Raw genomic sequence first — 24,154 nt, forward strand, 5'->3', positions numbered from 1 at the left:
TTCGTTATTGGTAAATGTTAATTAGACTATTAGTATCAGAGTAATAGCGCCATCCACATGTTTATTCAACGTCTGTGTGTGTGTGGTGCAACCAGACCGATGAGCAGATTGAGAGTAAAGATCAATTACGACAGATTATTAAATAAAACTTTAAGTTGTATTTGTGAAGTCTTGAACATCTAAAGACCCGCCACGTTCCCAGGTTAATTAGAGCTTGTTTTCCCCGGAGGAATGCGACCTACTGTATGTATTTAAAACACCGAGCTGCATCTAAAGTCTGGTGGAAACTAAATGTATCACTTTGTGCTGAACTCGTCGGTGTCCTTTTATCAACTCAGACTTGAGAACTTTTGACCCGCAATGTTTCGGCGTTCAGCTCGTGGGAATGTTCGGCGTTATTTGTGGGAGGGTTTAAGGAGATGAAGCTTCACACACCTGGACGGTTGTCCTCCCCACCAGGACTCACACAGAACTTCGGTCCCATCGCTCGTTTGTACGTCCAGCCCGACGTTCGCCGTGACCATGGAGGACTACCACAAACCGGGACACGAGAATTCTCACGGCTTGGACATTTCGCTGGACACCGTGTCAACCACAAGAGAGGACAGCCCGGCCCGCGGACCCAGGACGGAGGACGGCGAACCGTGTGGTGGGAACCCGCCCGAGAAACCGCCGTACTCTTATGTGGCGCTCATCGCCATGGCCATTAAAGAAAGCAAAGAGAAGAAACTGACCCTCAACGGAATTTACCAGTTCATCATCTGCAAGTTCCCGTACTACGAGAAGAACAAGAAGGGCTGGCAAAACAGTATTCGCCACAATCTCAGCCTGAACGAGTGTTTCGTGAAAGTGCCCAGGAACGGTGGAGGTGAGAAGAAAGGAAACTTCTGGATGCTTGATCCAGCCTTCGAAAATATGTTCGACAAAGGGAACTACAGGCGCCGGCGACGGGTTAAACGACCTTACCGACAACATTCGTTACCGTACGTCTCGCCCGGTGTGAACTTTGCCGACCAGTTTTATTTAAACCAGGAGCCCGTGTACTGGCAGGCGCCGTTCAACACCTGGAGCGCGCCCCCGCCCGGCGCGCCCCCACCCGGCGCGCCCGCCGTGGTCTACAACCTCCCGCACCTGCAGCCCACACGCGGGAACGCGCGTCCCTCGTCCCCGAACAGCTACGCCAACTCTCCCGTCACTTATTACCACAGTCACCATCTTCACCCGTCGTATGGATCATACCACCGGCATGCGCACGCACTTGTGCCCCACAGCGGACGTACTTTCTGCGGTATGAGTCCTCCAGAGAGTCCCGGGGGAAGCACCAGCAACTTCACCCCGCACCAGTACACCCAGCCCGACGTGGAACATCCATTTGACTGATAAATTATGTTTGGGTGAGAGATTCAAACATCCCCATGTGTACTAACTGTTGTCAGGTTGGTGAAAATGGACTTATATTTCCTCTCAAATTTAGTCCAGAGTACATAAATAATTACAGTTTACTGAGCGATGAACACTAAAGAGTCTAGACTGAAACGAATGTGCCTTAATATCGTTTAACCTTTTGACTGAACGTGGTATATAAATTGAGCTTATTTGATCGGATCCTACATCAATTTCTAGTGAACATGCAAGGTGCACAGTAGTAGTTCGTAAATAGTTAAGTTCTTAAATTGTTTGGTGGTTTGCATCAGATTTGAATGCCATTGTGAAAGTGTTGAAATGTTCTACAGAAACATTAGACTTGTTTTAACGGTCAAGACGTTTGTTGCTTATTGACGTAGATTCCGTACTGTTTTTATTAAGAATCTGCTATAAAGCTTAAGAATTCAGTTATTTTTCTACTATTTATTTTTCCTGTTTTTTTTGTTGTTTGTTTTGTGCATTTGAATTTGTATGGTATATGTTCGATTGAATTGATATTTACGAGTTACTAGCTAGTTAGCCATATAGCACTTGGCTATATTGTGTTGATTTTGTATTTTGCCCACTTGAGAATTTTCGATCAATACATTGATTAGAAGTAATCTGGTTGTTCGGGCATTTAACACGTAGCCTAAAAGATCAACCCAAGTTTTATAATAACCGTTTGCCCCAGAGTTTGGCGTGTGTTAATTGCATGGTTACTATACTGATTTTTAAAAGTAAGCTAGTCCTAGCAGACCTGTATCCATCGATATTACACTGTTTTAAATTTCAGTATGTACATGTAAATTCATAAATAAAAAAAACACCCCTTTTTGACCAAATAATGCCATCTTGTATTGATACTTTTATTTTTGGCTTTACGTTTTTATTATGGCAACCCGTCTATGCATAATCACTGACAAGGAGGTAAGTGGCGCCTCCACCTGGTAGTAGAAAGGAAGCGCAGCTCACGATGGTTATTGGACCAAATTGCAGTGCCGACGCTAAACAACATTGGAAATCTAATTGAAAGTCTAGATTTAGACCTAATGTGGGTATTCGGGTTTACAACCAATTTGTAATACACATTTTTGGTACCACTGTTGTAGGAAGTTTTTAACCTGGGTTCTTGAATCCTGTGTAATTCATGTAGAATTGGCCTGGTTTTAACCTAAATGTAATGTTTTTGTGTATTTTAACCTAAGTGTAATGCATATTTAAAATATGGTTCATGTAAATATTCACAAATGTAGGTAAATATGAACTAAGTGGGCATTTGAACACCTTCCCCTTTTTTTGAAAGCTTAGTAAGACTCCCAAAGACCCCAAAAGTGTTCGTGCCTTAAGGTAGGAAACACATGAGCCCTTCAATGGACAGTCTGTTTGTTTATTTTGTGATAAGGACAAAGCTTTAATCCCTAATCCCATAATGTCCTAATCCCATACACATCTCCTATCATTGTAAAAGGCCTTCAGAGGCCACATATAATTTGGATATTTGTACATGTATATGTATGCAATAAAGGGCTGAAGTTCCAAAAATAAACGCATACAGTTTCCACTCGTGATTAAATATTTGAAACGGGCTATAGAACTTTTAAAAGTATTTCAGAAGTGCAGGGTTTTAAATTTTTTTGGCCATTATGTATCAGGACATTTTATTTTCCACTTATCAAAATGTTATATTTTCATGTGTTTCCTACTGTAGTTGTTATTGTTACTTGATTTTTTTCCCCCTTAACAAAGGCAGACTGTTTTCTGTTAATTTTAAATCATGGCAATTCAGATTTTCAGGCAGTGAAATTCTGGGAAAAATCACAAACTATGACATTTCAGGAACCCTGATACCACAATACAATCATCAGCTAATAGAGTGAGTATTACATTAAACCCTCATTCACAATGATCTTAACACCGTGATGCTTTTGGGAAAAGGGGCCTCGCCATTCTTTGAAGAGGCTTGTGGACACATGGAACAACTGCACAGAAAAAGGAAATTTAAGTGACTTTTGAGTAAAACAGTGGTTACCAAATTGCAATTGACTGCAAAAGGCACAGTAGATGTAGATGAAGTGTACATAATAGAACTCACATCCGAGTTATTGATGAATAAAACAGATTGTAAAACAAACAAAAGCAAAACTACAAAACTGAATGTTACTCGGTCTCAAGGACATGCAGGGTGCTGAACCTGTTTCCATGGTGAAAGCAGGCCATGATTTTAACAGCTACAATTCACAATAATCCTAGAGGTAGATTACATTGAACTACAAATGGGAAATCTGTTTTTGAATGAAATAAATGAGAAAAGAATAATTTCCTGTTCGTTTATGGTCCCCTTTTATTTCTAGTTTAAAACATCCCCATATAGTATCATTTAGAGCGACTCCTTGGCTGTGTCCTGTAACTTGGCTGGCTTTCTAAAAGTTCCGCAGCTACACAGATGCTAATATTGTGTTTGGGGTCACTATATGTACAAGGGTGTACAGTATATAATTTCCCCACAGGTTCTTATAATGATTTGTTTTCATGTAGTTCACTAGGTCAACATAAGCAAAGTGTAGGAGTGTGCATGCTTGTCCTTACTCTGCTCTCTGCCTTGAGTGGGCTGTGTGTGTGTGTGTGGTGCTGATCTGGCTGCTGTGGGTGTCAGTGCCCTGTAGTGACGGGGGGTTGTGGGGGGAGAATGCAAGTGAGGGGGGGGTCTGGAGGCATATTTGACATGGAGTTTCTGTTCTGCACACACACACACACACGCTTCCTGTTTTCACCAGCTGCACACGGCTGCTCGCTCAACAGTGGTGCACACTTTGAAGTCAGGGTCTTTCGTCTGCACTATATTGGTATTGTCAGTGTATTTATATCAAAACAACTGTCAGTTACACAATATATGGCCTCTCTATAAACTTACCTGCTGTTGCATAATCTACATCTTTTTAAACAGCTAAACTAAGCATGATTTTGGCATAACAACAATCTGTAAATTGAATATAGTAGGAGTATATATATGTTGTCAAAATCCCTATAATTATTGTCTAATGGATGTATTACATCCTGGTTATGGTTATCCTGGTTCAAGTAAAACATATACTGGAAAAGGCCAATACACAGGACTGGTAATGTTCAATAGGGTAACGTTGAATGGGTGAACAGCCTGCTTCACCATCATGTAATTAACCTGGCAATCAGTAATGCATGGTAGATAACATTTAATGATCATGTCAATAAATGTTGGAAAATAAATTTAATGTTTTTAAAAGTTTTTTTTATTCATATAGAATAAAATTAGCAATTATTGGTTGTCTGTACGAATGCTTCCCTGTACATGTCTATGTCAATATTACATCATTCTAATTTTGTGCTTTTGTTTAAAATTATTAAAATGTCATTTCGAAAAACAGCTGTCGCTAGATATTTGTTCAAAATGATCTTTGGTGTCGTGGAGGGTCAGCACCACCTCCCCTATCATTGACTTCCTATGCAAACTCGGAAGCCCATCACTTGCCTCGGCGGTTATTTTACTGGAATTTATACCACTGGAGTAAAAATGGTTACTGTTGTTTTTTCTGAATGACAAGTGAACTACACTGACTTCCCCATTGGCCCATAATCGTAAAACTGCAAGCAGTGGTACCCAGAAATAGAGCTTCCTTTATTCTCCCACAGGAACACACTCTCGTCCAATTTGTCACATAAACAGAGGAAACGTGTGAGATACATCAAACGGATGAGTTAATGAATAACCTTTACACGAGTCCTGCATGTGCACTTGGAAAGTGTGATGGAGATGTCCACGTGAAAGGCGTTGTAACTGCTGCCTGTACAATAAAAATAATTCTACTAATAGTAATGACCTTGCACACGACATACCATGGACGTAATTTTGATTTCAAAAGTGGGGGGGACATGGATTCGTAGCTATTTAAATATTTGGTTTTAACCGTAAAAACTGGGGGGGGACCAAAGCCGGCTTTTGAAAAAGTGGGGGGGACATGTCCCCCCCGTCCCCCCCCAAAATTACGTCCGTGCGACATACGTTAGCGTATGATATACTCCATTTCACTACATAGTACATTTGGAAAGAGTGAATATTATAGAATGGTACAAAAAAAAAGGTCCCAAAAACTGTAAAAACCAAAAACCAAAAAGTGCATAGCGATATTGTGAAGATTAAGTATGACCTAATGAAAACCCTGGTCTTTAATATAAGACACTAATTCGCAGGGAAACCGACCCGCTATAACTTCGTCAAACCAGACGTTGGCGTTCAGAATGCGTTTGGGGATCCTTGCCGTAGTCCTATGCCACGTTGAAATATGTAAACAGAGTGAGTACAAAAACATTCACATTCCGTCATTGAACGCGACGGTTTTTGGGCGCGATTTCGTTTGAATGAAAAAAAGGAAAAGAAACACAACATTTTCACGTTTGTCGAGAGAATAAAACAACAGTGGCGACCGAGCCACGAGTAGAGCGCGAGCGCGCGAGAGGACGCGTGCGTTTAAGTGTTTCTTGGCACACGTCAGATGATCCCTAACGTGTGAGTAACGCGTGTCTGTGACATCGCGCTGCTTGCACACTGTCACTTCTCCACACCGAGATCGATCAGGATAATCACAGTGCTGGTCGACCGATATTGGCGACATATCGGACTAAACATTTGAGGAATCGCTGAAACCGTTGGGTTTCTAAATCAGCTACACAATTACGCGTGGAATAACGTATCGAGTTTCAGTCCCGGTGAGGAGCGTCGTTAATTCAGTGTATCATGGACTAAGATCGACCGGCGAGGCTGTTAGGCAAGTTGACATTGTTACATTTTTCTGGCTCATATATCTTGTTATTGAAAACCTACTGCGCCCGGTTATATCACCCTAATATTTAATATTTATCGTCCTGGTACCATCGCCCTAACATTGTCGCCCTGACGCATTGGGGCAAATCCAGAGTGACATTTGAAAATGTATCTTGAACAGACTCGTTATAACGGTACTGCTAAATATATATTCAGGCAACTCTTTATAATATTGCACTATCGCCCGTTTAATGTTGTTATGATGCACCACGTACGCCACATTTGTCTGATCGTCTTCGTCCTCCCGCCGGGCTGCGATTGTAACCATATATCCAGTCTCATAACTCCTCTAGTGTAGTGTAGTGAATGTGAACCGTGTTCGTGTGTCCACCGTTTCTTGCTTGTCTGCTACAAAATCAAATGACTGACACAAAAATCGAGTATATTGCACAGACATAAAATTCCAAGATTCCGTTAGTATTTCATCCTTATAACTAAATGTATTTGATTTAGCATGGTATTGATATAAAGCTGCATATCCAGAAAAAATACTAGTGTTAATTTGTTTGTTTGTTTTGCCCTTCTGTCCAGGATGCACTAATAGTTGACGAGCGTTTATAAAACTGTGTATTTCTTCTTTCTGTTTCTAATTTCTACTTTTGTACTGAGCATCAGCCAAACTTTTGAATCGCCTGTCAAGCGTGGAGTTCATGTAGCAGTGTTTTAACTTCTGCACCAGGCGCGTCAGCCTGCAGTGAACCAGGCCGTTGTGTTGAGCTGTGCGGCTGGATGAGCGACCCCCATCATGCCGCCGGGGCTCTACGGCATGCAGGACGTGTGGGAGCAGGAGGGTCGCGAGCGCGTCACCATGGAGTTCCTCCTGCCCACCGGCATCTACCTCAGCTTCCCCGTCGCGCGCAGTGACACCATCAGCGCCATTAAAAAGGTAAAACAGAACAAAACAAAAAGGTTTTGATGCGGTGAATATTAAAAGTGGTCAAAGGAATATTGTAGTTTCCTCATGTAGAATAACTTTGGAATTTTATGAGCTTTTAAACTATTGTTGTTTCATGTGGAGTTCAGTATGTTCAGTGTTTTATTTTTACTCCAAAGTGTAAACTCATGTTCTTGTTGCTTTCTGAGCAACACGTTGACTCAGTTGGGTTGAGTCATCCAGTTAGTTAGCTGTTGTGTGCTCATCAGTGCACCCGCAACCTCTGACAGGATTTTAGGACTGTTATGCTGAAATACTAGGCCGTGGGATTAAACAAGCATAACAACTACACCATGGCACCACAAACCAGAGACGACACAAGACATTTTGCAGAACGTAACCCTCAACTGGCCGAACGTGTGTGTAGATGGTGTGGAAAAACGCACAGAGTGAGCCTCTCTTCGGCGTCCTGAGTGACCCCGATGCCTACGTGTTCACCTGCATCAACCTGACGGCCGAGCGCGAGGAGCTGGAGGATGAGGGACGACGCCTGTGCGATGTACGCCCCTTCATGCCCATACTCAGGCTTGTGGCCCGCGAGGGGGACCGCGTTGAGAAGCTCATCAATACCCAGATCAGCCTGCTCATTGGGAAAGGTCCATAACCTCAGTTTGGCCTACATCTCCACACAGCAGCCATACTGGTTAAAAAAATAAATATATATATATTAAAAGTCCAATTAAAAGTCCTCACCAGGATTTTGCTCAGGCTTCCTGGATTGTGTTGATTCCACTAATTTTACCTGGATTGCTAATTAGAAAATCTATATATATAGATTTTATATATATATTACTGTTTATGTCAGAATATATATATATATATATATATATATATATATATATATATATATATATATATATATATATATATATATATATATATATATATTATTGTGGGCAGCAAAATGGCAGACAGACATGGACATGTACTTAATATCGTGCTGTTGTTTGGGTTTTCCCGGCCAGGTCTGCACGAGTTTGACACCCAGAAGAACCACGAGGTTAACGAGTTCCGAGCAAAGATACGATCCTTCTGTGAGGAGAACGCACAAGAGCGCCAGCGGTTGCCATGGCACCAGTGGATGAAATACAACTTTCCCTGCGACCTGGAGCCCATCTCCATGGTGGCGCAGAGTGGGAAGTCTTGCAGTGTTAAAAAACTCCTCGTCAATGTCAAGTTCGAGGCCAGTGAGGTGAGACACCGTATGTTGTATATCTTGTTTCATATTACATCCCAGCCGCTCTTAAATAATTTAAACATTCATATCCTGGGTATTGTAAGTCAGTCTAACAGCTTCGTCTGTACTGAGGTGCTTAAAGTGTGTTTATCTAACAACTGTCACTTCAAATATTGGCTGCCAAAGCAACTCAAAAGCCTAATTTTAGAATGACATATTTAGAAGGATCTTGACATCACAAACCAAACGCTCAGAAGATCTTGAAGTTAGAGGTAATGTCACAGAACTGCATTTGCAGACACATATGGGCTTGTGTGACCCAGATTCCCCAAGTGAGGGATTGTGTAAGGTAGTGTTGTTACACAGTAGCAACCTGTCTGGGAAGCCCCCACCTACACCTCACGCTCCTATTTTACAATAAGACAGAGAGCATCAGGAGAGACACTGTGACAGTCAAAGTGAAAAGTCCAGTATTTTGTTTTCAAAAACAACATGTAGATTTAAATGCCAGCTAATACCACCAGAAACGATTTCCTCCCTTTGTGTGTGAAAATGTTTTGTGTGAAATCATTTCGGTGTCTTTGTATCTCGGGTTCCCACACCACAAGGCAATGCCTGCCCTGTTTGTGTCAGAACGACGCTGTAGAGGGCCTTAACAACGTATGCTGAGGTCTTCCCTGATGCTCCACAGGAGAGCTTCATGTTACAGCTGGATCCTCAGGACTTGCCCGTGGTTCTGATGCAGAATGCGCTTCGGAAGAAAGCCACAGTCTTCCGGCCACTGAAGCAAGAGAAAGCCGAGGACTACACCCTGCAGGTGAATGGGCGGTGGGAGTTCATCTATGGGAACTCACCGCTGTGCCAGTTTAAAGTAAGTGGGCTAGCTTTCGGTTCACCTCATTGTGTGTTGTACCCCTTTTAATTCTCTCTGAGGTTTACTCAAGGCCAGGTGGGATGTGGAGGGCGGGGGGCGGTGGTGGTGGGGGGGGGGGGTATGGGGGGGTTGTGCGGGGAGGGCTGTGTGAGATTATTGGGAAAAGCGTTCTCTTATGGTCATAGAAAAAGGAAGTTAAGAGTTGCACAGGGTTAGCAGCAACTGTAGCAAGTGTACAGAGAGCAAAACAATAGACCTACAATAGACCTACAATAGACCTGTTTCTGCTTATACTGTGAAAGTTCGCATGCAGACTATTTATAGTTCAGCCGGTGAAGAGTTTAATCATTCTTGCCTGACTCCTCCCCACATCGCTAGGCTGTCAGGATTGTCATTAGTCCTTTTCCTAATTAAAACACTGCAGTGACAACCCGTCAAGCTCTCCACTGCCTTGACTCTAATTCTGCACGCAATAACAAGTATCTGATGGCGTCAAGGCAGTTGTTGATATAGAAACTGCCGGTACCTGCAGAGATGAGTCATGCACCTCTGTTAGGCTTTTAACAGTCAACTACCCGGAGTGTAATGTGATTTCAGCTACATTACGCTAACTTAATGAACAGGCTGCAGGATTTGAGGCTGATGACTGTGATCCAGGCCCTGCCCTCAGTGGCTCTGTGTGTGTGTGTGTGTGTGTGTGTGTGTGTGTGTGTGTGTGTGTGTGTGTGTGTGTGTGTGAGTGTGTGAGAGAGAGAGAAAAATGTGAGCTGATACGGATGCCCTCACTCACTGTCCCCCAGACTATGCAGCCTGCAGTGACAGAGAAGATTCTCCATCAAAACTGGCCTTCAGCCAGAACATCAACTTTAGATGCCTGAACATCTAGGCCAGCTGCAGATCTCCTCACACGTTCTCCATCTCTCTCTGTCTTGCCATGTTTTTCCAGTACATCTTCTCGTGTTTGTATGGAGGCACTAAACCCCATCTGACCATGGTGCACCACTCCACTCTCATCAAGTACCAGGAGGAGCAGGTTGGCCTGAACAACCAGGTGTCCAAAAGTCGCTCTCTGTCGAAACCGCCGCCGTTGCCTCTGAAAAAGGTGAGACAAAGTTATTACACCAGAACGCTATCTGTCATTAACAGGGAAAAGGAACGTCTTGCTCAACCGTCTGTGAACTGGCGTTGCAAAGAATCCTTTTGCTCCTGTCTTAGATATTTATTACAATGTGAATTTTATTCATCCGATCTTAGGTTAAAAAGAAAAGGCTTTAAAAAATGAGGCAATTAAAATGTACTGCCTTATTATTTAGGGCATTTTATTTTAGAGAACTTGTATAGAAGCATAGTGGATTATATATCGTTTGGCATCCGTTATAGTAAAAGTTCATTGTTGTTTAAGCTCAGTGTTATAATGAATTGACTATATCACTCATGCAGACATTTGATGTATGCTGAAATTCCTCTATGAGCAGTTCTGGACTCTTTGGGGGGAAATGCAGTTGTAACATGAACATAAGCCTTGGTTTCATGCTGCAATATTCCTCTTGTTTCGTTTCTTTATTGTAACTGTACATACACTACTAAGAAGGAAATAGTCAGCAGCTATGAGGCATTTGAGATGTCAAAGATTTGCAGTGCAAAGAAAATATAAGTTTTCGGGTAATCAATTGTCAGAACTGTAAGAGCATTTAATATACATTACACTTATCCTAAGATGTAATTCCGTTCTTTCAACAGCAGAACACATCCTCGTTATGGTCCATCTACGAGCCCTTCTGCATACACCTGGTGCAGGGCACTCGGGTGAACACCGACGAAGGCATGAAGGTACAACGCTGCTGTACATACTTGTTTACTGCTAGTGTCTTTTCTGACGTGGCTGTTTACCTGGCTTCCAACTGCAGCAGGCAGCGAGTAGTGAAATCATGAAGTGCGGTCATGTGACCCTGACCGCATATTTCCCATAATTCATCAGAAGCGGTTGAGCAAAACATCAAAACAGGAAGTGGGGAGTGGCTGTCTGTCATTCTGTGCTCTCTTGGGCCCTAGATTCTTAGAAAAGGACAGCAGTGTTGCTTTACACACTCTTGCATCTTCGTTTTTTCTTGTTACAGAAGTGAAAAGTCATGAGGGTGGTTTGCTTCACTTGATGCAGAAAAAAAGATCTTTAAACTTTTATTTTCATGAAATGTTTTAGTCCCAAGTTGAGAGTCTTTCGTTAAAATGTAAAGGAAAAATAAAAACAGCGTTACAAGTTCTCAGATCATATGGCCACATTTTTAGTGATCGAGTTAAATGCACATCATGAAATGAGATGAAGAGTAAACAGACGTTCACGTTTGCTACCACTGTCCTTTATCAGCCACCCATCCTGTGCCTCCATACGCATTTGTCTTGTCATACAAGCACCATTGGTGTCTGCTGCTGGAAGGCAGAGGATCTCAGTGGTAGTCTTAGGGGAAGAACACTTAATTATTTCCTGTTTCCTATCATGGATAGTAGTTTAGTCTGGCTGAAGACAAAACTGGGACATGTAGCCGAAGGTTCATCTTTGTCACCTGATTTAATGCAGTTTTTATTATATGCATTCATTCCTTCCTTAGTTCACTGGTTATTGAAATAATCTGTTAACAAATTTTTATTTAATTGATTTATTTACATAGAAATGTATTCATTATTATATTGTTCTGTTGATTTGTTCAGAGATTCATTGGGGTCATTCCTGAAACTGAATTTAATTCCTTGAACTTTAAAAGTTTGCCAACTGCTAGTTGCCCTGAGCTCTATTCTAGCCTGTTTGTTCTCTCTCCCCTCCCCACCACTCCCGTGCCTTAGTTGCTGGTGCAGGTGGGTCTCTTCCATGGCGGAGAGCTTCTCTGCAAGGTGGTCACCAGCAACGAAGTCAACGTGTGCTCCGAGCCTGTGTGGGACCAGAAGCTGCACTTCGACATCAACCTGTGTGACCTCCCGCGCATGAGCCGCCTCTGCTTCGCCCTCTACGGCGTCCTAGAGAAGACCAAGAAGCAGCGCTCCACCAAGAAGAAGAACAAAAAGGCCGTGAGTCCCTGAAGGAGGGCCGGTTCCCTCAGCCTCAGAAGCCCGGAGACTTCCTCAGGCCGCCCAAGGCGCGAAAAAAAAAAAACCCCCCGCACGCAAATGTAGCGGGCACTATATTTAGCGGCATTAGCACGATTTGCAAATAAAATGTGCGGCCTTTACAGGCAGCGCTTGATAGTCAAATCAGGAGCGCTCAGCCTTCGCTAGCACAGGGGCCCCTCGACGCCGCTGGGCGTGGCTAAGCGGAGCCGTGCGGTGGGCCGCCAGGTGCCTGCCTGTGCATGTGTATGCCTGCGTTTGTTTCTGGCGCACACTGCACTTCACACCCTCCCGGTCCACTTCTGCTTTCTCACTGCTTCCCTTTTGTATAACGGGTAGAGAAGTCGGTCTCAGCGAGGAAATGAGAGTTTGCCTTTCTGTCTCCGGCTCTCTGTCCCTGTAACCTTATTTTAAATATTAGAAAATGTTGGACTATGTTAAGAGAATTTTACAGGAACGTTACTTACCACAGAATGTGATCTTAATCTGTGGGTATTTAAATTTAGACTGCATAGTTACTGGCCAAAGGCTGACCAAATATCTACCAGCCAAATTTAATTTTAAAACTCCATAGAAATGAAGCTATTTACACTATTTTGTCCAGTATATACAGATTACAGATGTACTATTGTTATTGTTGCTGATTGTTTCACAATTATGAAGGCAGAGTTTTGAGGCAGAGTGAAAAAATGATTATGGTTGCATCTGAGTCCTATCTGTTCCCTGTCAGGACTGCCCTCTTGCCTGGGTGAACACAATGGTGTTTGATTACAAAGACCAGCTGAAGACTGGGGAGTTCTTGCTGTCCACTTGGCCTTCAGCTCCAGGTGCTGATCATTTCTGATGTACTTAAAGATCAACAACAATAACAACGACAATAATAACATCCACCTCACCATTTGTAGATGACAAAGGGGATCTTCTGAATCCTATGGGCACCGTGGAGAGGAACCCCAACATTGACAGCACTGCTGGCCTTCTCATTCGCTTCCCCAGTTTCAGACCACACCCCCTCTATTACCCTCCCCTCGAAAAAGTAAGCCAGACCCAGACCCAGACCCCCCAACCTCAACCGTATCAACAATGTCCCCTCACTGTGAACTGCGATAGCCAAACGCTTCCATTTTCAGATGCATGGTTTCTGTCATTTTTTGTTTTTTATTCTTTTCTGTTGTTTCCCTTTTTAGTTGAGTGACCCCGAGATAAATGGTGAAAAGGTCGTTGCTACTAAAGAGGAGGTAAGAGACTGGTGTTTTGTTTGTGAGAGTGGGACGTCAGAGTTCATAACGCTGATAGCATAGGACAGGACTACATATCACTTCTGTGCTCACACTCTTCTCATTGCTGTGCCCAGCACCTGAAACTGAAAGAGATAGTGGACAATAAAAACCACACCGAGGTCTTTGAAGATGAGAAAGACCTACTGTGGAAGCTGCGTTGGGAGGCCAGATCTCGCTACCCAGAAAGCCTTTCGAAACTCCTCCTCATCACCAAGTGGAATAAACACGAGGACGTAGCTCAGGTACGTGCGCCAGTCAGTGGACCACTCAGGTGAGCCAGAGGAGACTCCACCTGTCAGTCGTCATCTTACTCCTTGCTTTATGAAATAGGCAACAAAAAAACCCCATCTGTTTAAAAGTAACACCCTAAGTATGCTCTGACAAAAAAACCAACGGAAAAATCCCTCAGCTCAGACACTCATCCCCTTTGTGCATTAATAAAAATCACTGACCTGCAGTGCCACCTCAGAAACGGAAGGAGTTTGGAGAAATAGCCTTTTTCTCACCGACGTGCACAACTTCGTGTTTCAGATGGTGTGTCTGCTGCGTAGGTGGCCTGACCTGCCGCCACTCCACGCCCTCGAGTTGCTGGACTACACCTTCCCCGACCCCCACGTCCGCTCCTTCACCACACGCTGCCTGAGGAAGCTGAGGTGGGTGCCTGTCTCGCTGTCTCGGCCACGGTCAGGACAGTTTTCGTGTGCTGTGCTGCGTTTTTACAGCGCAGTGACCTTTGCCGTCACTCTGATTCTGCACGCTTTTACTGTACAGGACTTAAGGAGCAAGGGCGTGATGAAAGTGCTTCTGTGCCATTAAGTTCCATGTTCCTTATTCCGTGCTGACTTCTGCTCCCATTGCATTTTAGCCGATCTATACCTTCACGGTTTATCCCTTTAAGAACTATCCCTTTAAGGACAGCAGCTGGGGCAGATGGTTCTGTTTGTGAGGCCAGACGTGAAATTAGAGAAATCTTTGTCATCACATTCTCTATCTCCATCAACAGCGACGAAGAGCTTTTTCAGTACCTCCTGCAGCTGGTGCAGGTTCTAAAATATGAGTCATACCTTGACTGTGACTTGACCACTTTCCTCCTGGAGAGAGCTCTGTCCAACAAGAAGATAGGCCACTTCTTGTTTTGGCATCTTAGGTAAGCTTCAGATGCGCCAAAGGACTTCATGTTGTACCCACAGGGAGCTCCACGCACCTGACTGCCATGGTTTCTCCCTGCAGGTCAGAAATGCATGTGGCCTCTGTGAGTCTGAGGTTTGGCCTCATCCTGGAAGCCTACTGCAGAGGAAGCATCTACCACATAAAAAGCCTAATGAAACAGGTCAGTCCAGCAAGAGAAGTCATTGTCCATGTGCCCCGTCTGGTTGTGCTTCCCAGTATCTACCACAGCGTCCTGCAGATGGACTTGAATCGTTCACAGGGTGTACGCTTCAAAAACTGTTTACTCAGTTCAGTAGCAGATCGAAAACGATGGTCTTAAAAGTGTCACCGCATTGTGAATTATTTAGAAGTGATCACAGGGATGCTGTGTAGTGTCCTCTGAATGTTACAAAATAAAAGTCAGGGAGAAGTATGGGCTGTAGATTAGGAGGTCTGGACAGCAGTGTTCAGTGTGTGGCAAACTCACAGCATTTAGTTAACATCTAACCGTGTACACTATAAACCTGCGGTATATTCAGTATAGGCCCTGAATCTGAATGTGTGTGTGTGACTGTGTGTGTGTGTGTGTGTGTGTGTGTTCTGCTCCCTCCTCTTCAGAATGAGGCACTAAATAAAATGAAGGCCCTGAATGACTTTGTAAAGTCAGGCAGCCAGAAGTCTACCTCCAGAATGCAGATCACAGAAGACATGAAGCTGTGTATTAAGCAGGACGCGTACATGGAGGCGCTGTCTGACGTTGTGTCTCCACTCAATCCCAGCAGCGTCCTCTCCGAAATCTGGTACCACTCGCATCTCACCCAGTCCTGCACGGCACAACAGATTATGGTGCAAGAGAGTAACTGTAATGACACGATTAGTTATTTGGCAGTGACTCCATATGTAATAATCCTCACATGGAGAATTTGAGAATACCAAATGAGTGATTTATATATTTCACAATTTGTTTGTTTTACTGATGATTTTTCAGTAGCAGGGGTTCTTTTGCTGAATGTCATTTTATGCTAGTTTTCAGCAGTTGAGTAATTTTATTTTCCTGTTGTTACTCAGATGATGGTACAGATAGCATGAATAACTGGAACCGTTTGTCGATGTTTGTCATAGCCAGAATCTTGCACAAAAATATTGTTTGGTGATTAACAGTTTATGTACATAATAATAAGACTATTCTGTTTCATTTGTATGTGTCAGATCTAAATTTAAAAATCACTATTATTTAAAAATGCATATAATTTATGTAATTTTACTTCATCGGGGGATTGTCTTTAAAATATGACATGCTTCAAATCTATAATTATATGAAACTGTATGAAATAAGAAATTCGTTTGTCTAAATCTTTGTGGTAAGGAAAGTTTTTGTATTTTTGTATTTTTGCCTCAGCCCAGACAGGTGCAAATTCATGGACTCTAAGATGAAACCCCTCTGGCTGATGTACAGGAACAAGCGGGACCACTCAGACACCGTGGGCATCATCTTCAAGAACGGAGATGGTATGGAGATGGTCTCTCTCCCTTTCTCGCTCAGCCGCACACATAGCACAGATACACACACACACACACGTGTGCAAGTCTGAGTCTTTTTCATGCCCATTTCAGATCTGAGGCAGGATATGCTAACCCTCCAAATGATACAGCTGATGGATGTCTTATGGAAGACAGAAGGGTTGGACCTTAGGTTAGTAGTTATTTAATTAAATTTCTAACTTCTGGAGTGTGTGAACTTACAGCAGACTTGCAAATAAACTAAGATTTAGATTTCTATTCAGTGTAATAATGTTTTAGCAGAAATCGCTTTTTAAAGTAATGAAAGCTATGAAGATGTGGACGCTGTAGCTGTAGTCAGGGCCCGTTGGGACGGCTCTCCCAGCTGGTCTGGCTCTCCCAGTCAGTCTGGCTCTCCCAGTCAGTCTGGCTCTCCCAGTCACTCTGGCTCTCCCAGTCAGTCTGCCCTCATGTCTTCCTCTGTCCTCTGTCCTCTGTCTGTTGGCTGCGGGACACAGAATGATCCCGTACGGCTGCCTGTCCACGGGAAACAAGACGGGCCTGATCGAGGTGGTGAAGAACGCGGACACCATCGCCAACATCCAGAGGAACAGCAGCAACAACGCAGCCACCGCCGCCTTCAACAAAGACGCGCTCCTCAACTGGCTGAAGTCTAAGAACCCCGAGTGAGTTCTCCAGCCTCCCGCCGGCTACGCGCCTCGCTGTGCTAAGTGTGGAACCTGCAAGCGGCCGACACCCTGCAGACCACTGCGCTACAGATAATCGCTTAGTCCCATCACACGCTCTTATCTCTCTGCTGTGTGATGTCTGTCCACAATGCAGCACAGAGCAGCTTTCTGCCTGACTCATCCATCGACCACAACTGACTTGAGCACTCCACGTGCAAACTGCCTACACATTTATAGGCTCGGCTGCACAACTGTTAGGCCATGCTCGCTTTCGCGATGGCCCGAGCTGCGTGCGCTGTAGTGTGGCAGCACAGGAAGGCGATTTTGCACCGCAAGACATTGTTTTCGAGGCCTCTGTTGTGCGTGCTGGTTTCAGAGAGGAGAGTTTCAGCCTGATGGGTAGGTCCCGACCAGGCCGGCGGTCATGGCCGTCGTCCCCCCCCAGGTTTCAGTAGATAGGGGGCAGGGCCCTACTCACAGGCCTGTGTGATATTCCAGCAATATTTTTGCGTTTATGATAGCGACAGTACAGCGGTTGAGATCTGTCTGAATTTGTGTGAGTGAATATGCATCTATCATGACCTCAGTTGACCTTGTTATGTGTGCTGTCTCTGCATGTGTAGTACAAACCACTGTGAACCATTACTAATTTTCTCATTTTACTCAATTACATTTAAAATCAAAGTTCTCTTAACTATTTGGTTTACAGCATTATGCAAATTTAACCCACCATAAACTTTAGCATTATTAATCCATATGTATTATTTTTAAAATGTTCATTTGAAGTGCAACCCATGAGAAAATTGGCCATTGTGAAATTTTAGAGACAAGAACAACAAAAATGGTCTATGTTATAAAATTTAAAATGGTCACATGGTCAAAAGAAGGAAATACATGGTTTTCCATTAGTTTGCAAAATGGTTGTACAGTTTAAACAATATAAGTCAAACACCAAAAGGTATTTTTAGATATTTAGCTCAGTCTTTACAGTACAACAATGACTGCATTACTGACTAAATTGATTTCAAACTTTTAGACCAAGGGACAGTGTATTTGGTTACAGATTTTTCCAGTCTTTGTTGGTGTATACACATGAGCGCTGTTTTTTTTTCTGTTGGCTATCGATTTTGAACTGGAAGACCATTGATTGGTACTTATGAAATGAGAAACCTGTTCCCATTATAGAAGTATCATCCCACTCCTCTGAGATGTGGTTCCTGGGAAGAAACGCTTGCTTGTCTTATGCAGAGGTGCAAGGCACGTTCAGGATAGAGAGTGAAGAGTTTAATACGCTCGAATGTGTTGGTGTTAAGCATTATCTATTATTTATTATGCGTTTCACTGTGGACTGAAAGGAAACGTGTGGCATGCTAAATATTTAAAACGCACCCTTGCATGGCAGTTATGTGTACCATTGTTTGTTTTGAGAGCTTTTTGATCGGTGGTTTCTGATGAGTAGACAAGGTCAAATTGAAAGTGCGTTTCTAACTTTCCAAGATGCCCACGCATCCTTGTTCTAGCGTTTTCTGAAGTGTGCGGTGTCTCTCTTGAGGAGAGTCCAGTGAGGTAATGAATCTGGTGTAAGACAGGTTACGCCATGAGGGGCAGAGCACATGCAGGGGACTCATTAAATATTTACCTGTAATATTAATACAGTGTGTCATTAGGGGACGGTCTCATCACTTACGGTAAACAGATTCAGCCACAGCATTGTGTTAAAATGTTTAACTGCTAAATCAATGGGGAACATTTGTGTGTGTGTGTGGTCATGTGAGTAGGTGGGTGTTTTTTTTTTCCATAAAGAGATACATAGGCAATAGAAGGAGCAGAAGAAGGATATACAGACCAATATAAGGTGAAAGGCTAAAACTATTTTATCTCGTGTTTGCAAACAGGGATAAACTGGACCAGGCCATTGAGGAGTTCACACTTTCCTGTGCAGGCTATTGTGTAGCTACGTATGTTCTGGGAATTGGAGATCGCCATAATGACAACATCATGATCAGGGAGAACGGCCAGGTAAGAAGAAAGCCTGTGAAAAATTATGGTCCCTTGTGACAAGATTGAGAGATTTTACCCTTCCTGCAGTAATATTACACACCACACAGAGGCACTAGAGAGCAGTATTCTATATATTGTCTTATCTATTGGTTCTATCTAGATCCCAGCAAACACGTAGAACATTTCTGCTGGTCAGAAATTAAATATAAAATCTGGATAATGTTGATGTGCCAACATGGCTGCTTATGTAGATGTATTTGTCTAAATATAACCAATGCTCATGGTCTGGATATTATTCCTGCCTTTAAATGCTTGTTCCTCTCATTTGTAGTTATTCCATATAGACTTTGGGCATTTTCTGGGGAACTTCAAGGCAAAGTTTGGGATCAACAGAGAACGTGTGCCTTTCATTCTGACATATGACTTCGTCCACGTGATTCAGCAGGGACGGACCAATAACAGCGAGAAGTTTGAACGGTCAGTGCACCAACTCAGAAAGAGCTTGGCTCATGCCCCACATATCACACGGCTGGCTACACAGCTGGATAGCCCAAACCCCCAGCACCCATCGGTTCTGACTGTATTGTCGGTCTGTCACCAGTCCTCTCCCTGTTTTGGCCAGGCAAGATGTGTTCCTACAGAAACATGTTCTTGAACTACCTGAGAATCTTATGACAAACCCCAGACACCATTTATAGTGAAGTTACTACTCATGTATTTTCATTCATGAGTTGGACTCAACCTTCAGATAACACTCCACTGGACTGAGATCAAAAGGTTTACAGACATCCCACGCAGATGACAGAAGCCAAAATGAACTCAAATTCAAATTAGTGTGTTGTCACAAGTCAGTTTTACAGAAATCATATTTACATAGATTTCAGGTCAGGAACCTTGAGACGAACCAAGCCTCAGAAGTCTATATGTTCTTCTGGTCCATACCGTGTTTCAAACTAATAACAAATAAAGTATAAAGTTACTTTTGCTTTTAAATGAAACTTTATATGAACTTAGAATGGTAGCTTATACGTCAAGAAATTGCTAACAAATATTTTGCAGAAGTATTTAAATCATTCAGTAAGAATCAATTAGTAGTTCTATTAGTAGACTATAACAAGAGAGTCAATGTTATAGGCAAACCTGCGTAGACCCCTGAGAGTAGCAGGATGGCAGGTTCAACATCTCATTTCAGCTTAACAATTTTTTTGTCTGTGAACCCCAAGATCTCCCCCTTTTATTTGAAATGAAAACGTCCAAAAGATTGACTAAACAAATAAGTTTTAAGAATGTGTCTACGGTGAGTTCTACGTAGAATAAGTTCTACAGTGGCCGGGAAGTGTTTGTGGGGTTTTGTGTAGGAAGTCTTTGAAGCGTTTACAAGAGCAGACAGAAGGAGATTCTCAGTCACCTAAACCACTTATAACTGTTAATGAAAGTAAGTGGACGGTAAAGACAAGCTAGCTAGCTCCAAATACTTCCTACAAGACAAACAAAAGCATGCCAACTGGCTAAAATGAGTTCCACAAACTTTACTGCCTATTTATTGACACAAAGGTCAGCAAAAAACACTTCCTGTGTATTTAAATCATAACCTTTTTACGTCTGATTCTGCATTTGTAAATTTGTAAATATTGTTACACATCTTGTAAATTTATTTGTTTGTACTTTTGTCATTTTGTTTCCTAAAATGTCAATTTGTCTTGCCCTTCTCAGCCACCATAGCTTTGTTGAACCTTGGTAGGTTATTCCAAAGCTGAGGAGATTTGTATGAAATATCTACAACCTGTTGTAATGTTCTTAATTATAGGTACTAATAGGTAACAGCACTTTGTAGTCTAGGCGTGACAGTTCATAATTGGAAATAATCTAGACACTGAAGAGCAAAACTGTTTGACAGGCAGACAATGCAGTGACGATATTGTTGAGGAAATGTGGTCAGATTTTCTGGTTATCGTAAAGACTCTATCTTCCAGATTCTGGACTAAATCCAGAACTTAAAACAATGTGTTGAGACGCACACAGATACCTGGAGATACCTGATAACTGGAAAACTGTCTGTGTGCTCCACAGATTTCGCGAATGCTGCGAACAGGCGTATAAGATCCTGTGTCGTAATGGAACTCTGTTTGTGAACCTGTTTGCCTTGATGAGAGCCGCAGGACTGCCCGAGCTCAGCTCCTCCAAAGACATCCAGTATCTGAAGGTAAGGACCGCTCACGACCTTCACACAAAGGACAACAGAATAGAGTTTAAGTACAGATCTCTAGTTCCGAAAAAGCCATTCAGGATCTAAGCCACAATTATCAAGGGGATAATGTTTTTTTTTTAAAGAACAGAACTCAAAGAGATGGTTTATTTATAGAGATGATTTATTTAAGGGTTTCTTTGGAATCGTGAGTAACAGACAGTGACGTAAGTAAGCTGGCTTGGTCAATATGCTGATTTAACAGGAACAATAGAACAGCGCTAGGACTGACAGGATTTTTTACGTCTCTTAAGGACTCTTTAGCACTGGGCAGATCTGAAGAAGAGGCTTTGAAGAATTTTAAAGTGAAGTTCAACGAAGCTCTGAGGGAGAGCTGGAAGACCAAGGTGAACTGGATGATGCACACTGTAGCCAAAGACAACAGATGAACAGCATGTTCACGAGAAGCTTCTGTGAACCAGCGATCCCAGGAGTCATGTTTAAACCTGGACTTGAACTATTGGACTACTTTCAGGAGGGGGAACTGCTCTGCCATCTTTTCATTTGGCTTTGCGTTAATATTTATGTATGCATTTTAAAATTGTGTGAAAATTTAATATGTATTAAATATTTAAATAAATATATGGAAAAATGATCTACAACCAAACCAAGCCATAAACTCAACAAATGTAATCATTGGCTACCCTCTAATTTACTGCTGTCACTGACCTGATGCTTAATAACGGCAAGGCACTGAAGAATATGCTGAAATAATGTGAACTGAACGGTAGTACGTATTTACATTTTTTAAGTGTACAGTATGGAGTGACTACCAGTCAGGAGAAGGAAACACATAGTCAGTGTTTCATAGAGTTTACATTAATTTTTTTAACTCTTTAAACTTAATTTTTACTTGAATACTTCAGCTGTAAATATTTTGTTTTGTGTTGTATTTGGTATTTAAAGTTTTGAGCAGTATTTTGGATTATGTCCAATTATATGTACAATATAAGATTATTCATAATTGTGTTTTTTAATGATTTATATTTGTTTGATAATCCTGACCATTGGAATGAAACGTATGGCATTTCTTAGCTAAACACTGGTGTTAGCGTATGTCGTGCAGTACTGGGTATATGTGCACTCCATGAAGACAGATCAGTTGAATTGATCTACCTCTATGATTAACTTCAGGACAAGGAGAGAGAAAGTATGTTAACCACTTAGAGATTATTTGAACAGTTGCACTTGTATTAGTTTGTGCCTATGTTCACGAGTAACTACATTCACACACGGTTTTGTTACTGGTGTTACTAGAGGATTACTGTCAAATAGAAGTCCTGGTCCCTTTTTAAATATTTAGGGTCAGATGTGTATAATGGATATTTTGGTTGTAAATCTGGCTATTCTGGTGGGTTTGACAATACCTTGTACCATATGTAGGGATGGGACCAGTGATTTGAATGAATGGCAATGATAATGTTTCTCTTACATGCTCCTGTTAGAGAGCTTTGATTGGTTGGAGAGGAGTGTGATTAATGTAAAGCTTGGATGTTGAAGAAGACACTTAATCAGTGTTTATCTAATCACCAGGACTCTTAGAAACATCCTCAGTTTCTTTGTGTAAAAAGTAGAGCAGAAAAATTTAACATTTTCAAAATTGCATAGCTGTTACATGTGTGGATCCTGAGTAGCAATTGTTGTACCATCGGTTTTTTTATTTATTAATTTTTTTTTTTCATAGAATATTCAACAAAAGGGGACAGAAAGTGTGACTGGAATATGTATGTGCCTAATATTTGTTTTCACAATGAACAAGCCATTCTCTGTGTAATCCTTGTGTGCAAGGTGTTGCTAAGTAATCAATGCATTGTTTGCTAAATAAATGCTTTGAATGTCATAAAGGAATTCACATGAATGTAAACGATTCAGCGGATCGATTTGGATCACTGAGTTGCCTGCTTACTTGGTTGTGTTATTCTAAGCAGTTTGCTTAGAGTGTATTTGGGGAAGGACTCAAGAACACTAGATGTTTTCTAAAATAATCCTGAAAGGAACTAGCACACAGTGTAAGGAGATGGGCATGAAACCTGTTCACAATACAGCCCATAAATTGTCTGACAGAAAGGCAACATTTTGTCGGCTCTGTACTCTTGCCATGTTGGATTTAAAATGATACAGCAACATTGAGATTTAAGAGCAGAATACTGGGTGTACTATGTGTACTATGTGTACTATGTGTACTATGTAACCTCTTGTACTGGGTGAAGTGTGTATGAATCACAACGCATTTTCCTTCACATTTCAGTTCAACTGTTTCTTCATGAGCTGCATTGTTGCATATTAAGTTAATGCACAAGTTAGACAGACGAAGGCCTCGAATCGATTGTTGAAGTGGAATCTGCACCTGGAATGTGCACCTGCACATTTTTGTTCACACACCTAAAGCACAGATGCATAGATACCAGTATAGCAGGGTCCTGTGAGGCTATAAGAACAGGCCTCAAGCAGAAAAGTCCCAGGAGGCACGTTTAGAATCATTTTAATTTACCAGGCACGTTGCACAGGAATTGGTCCGGGTGTGTGCGTGTGACTTCAAATAGACGGACACAGTTTTTACACATACACAGAGTGCACAGAATATAGAATGTGCTAAAGCACTAAGGAGCTTTTTTTTTAAATTAAAGGTGTAATAGAATGGGAAAATAAATGATTGCTGAATATGTACACATGAGCAAGCTCTGGGGAGACACATTTCTGTTTAATGGACGTTCATGCATAGACATTTGTGAAGTTGATACTCTACCACTTTACCACTACTGTAAAGGTTTAATTTCCAATCAGTGAATTTAGAACCAAAACAGACACATCACGTGACTCTCCAAGACTGCACTCTATGTGTGCATGTTTTAAAATAATAAATAGTTCTTGAAACATGTAGGTTGATGTCAGGGGCGCAGATGGCACTGGGGACGGGGGGGACATGTCCCCTCCAGATTTATAT

The 24,154-nt window shown here is 42.2% G+C and overlaps 2 protein-coding genes across 3 annotated transcripts; both read left to right on the forward strand.

Annotated features, from left to right (window-relative positions):
* The first annotated feature begins 149 nt into the window (after positions 1-149).
* foxl2l (forkhead box L2-like) lies at positions 150-3,134 on the forward strand. Its single transcript, XM_077018452.1, has one exon. It carries the CDS (start codon positions 523-525, stop codon positions 1,378-1,380), a length of 858 nt encoding a protein of 285 aa, XP_076874567.1. The 5' UTR covers positions 150-522; the 3' UTR covers positions 1,381-3,134.
* Positions 3,135-5,936: 2,802 nt separating this feature from the next.
* pik3cd (phosphatidylinositol-4,5-bisphosphate 3-kinase, catalytic subunit delta) lies at positions 5,937-23,058 on the forward strand. 2 transcript variants are annotated; one of them, XM_077018454.1, is made up of 23 exons: positions 5,937-6,206; positions 6,942-7,148; positions 7,564-7,792; positions 8,162-8,388; positions 9,065-9,244; positions 10,194-10,349; positions 10,991-11,077; positions 12,086-12,307; positions 13,077-13,173; positions 13,252-13,382; positions 13,534-13,584; positions 13,701-13,868; positions 14,158-14,279; positions 14,630-14,773; positions 14,857-14,956; positions 15,394-15,575; positions 16,175-16,284; positions 16,390-16,468; positions 16,794-16,961; positions 18,860-18,983; positions 19,297-19,442; positions 21,036-21,168; positions 21,465-23,058. In XM_077018454.1, exons 2-23 carry the CDS (start codon positions 7,008-7,010, stop codon positions 21,597-21,599), a joined length of 3,132 nt encoding a protein of 1,043 aa, XP_076874569.1. In that variant the 5' UTR covers positions 5,937-6,206; positions 6,942-7,007; the 3' UTR covers positions 21,600-23,058. The 2 variants fall into 2 exon arrangements, with proteins under 2 accessions (XP_076874569.1, XP_076874568.1); XM_077018453.1 differs by having other exon boundaries at positions 5,938-6,206; positions 10,988-11,077.
* Positions 23,059-24,154: the final 1,096 nt, after the last annotated feature.

This window comes from Brachyhypopomus gauderio, chromosome 10, assembly GCF_052324685.1.
Source record: "Brachyhypopomus gauderio isolate BG-103 chromosome 10, BGAUD_0.2, whole genome shotgun sequence".
Classification (NCBI taxonomy): Eukaryota; Metazoa; Chordata; class Actinopteri; order Gymnotiformes; family Hypopomidae; genus Brachyhypopomus; species Brachyhypopomus gauderio.

Excerpts from the sequence above, each read along its gene's own strand:
- foxl2l (XM_077018452.1), top strand. The coding sequence starts at position 523 with ATGGAGGACTACCACAAACCGGGACACGAGAATTCTCACGGCTTGGAC.
- pik3cd (XM_077018453.1), top strand. The coding sequence starts at position 7,008 with ATGCCGCCGGGGCTCTACGGCATGCAGGACGTGTGGGAGCAGGAGGGT. Across the intron at positions 13,585-13,700 it reads TCGTTGCTACTAAAGAGGAG|CACCTGAAACTGAAAGAGAT; the intron begins GTAAGAGACTGG and ends TGCTGTGCCCAG. Across the intron at positions 21,169-21,464 it reads AAGACATCCAGTATCTGAAG|GACTCTTTAGCACTGGGCAG; the intron begins GTAAGGACCGCT and ends ACGTCTCTTAAG.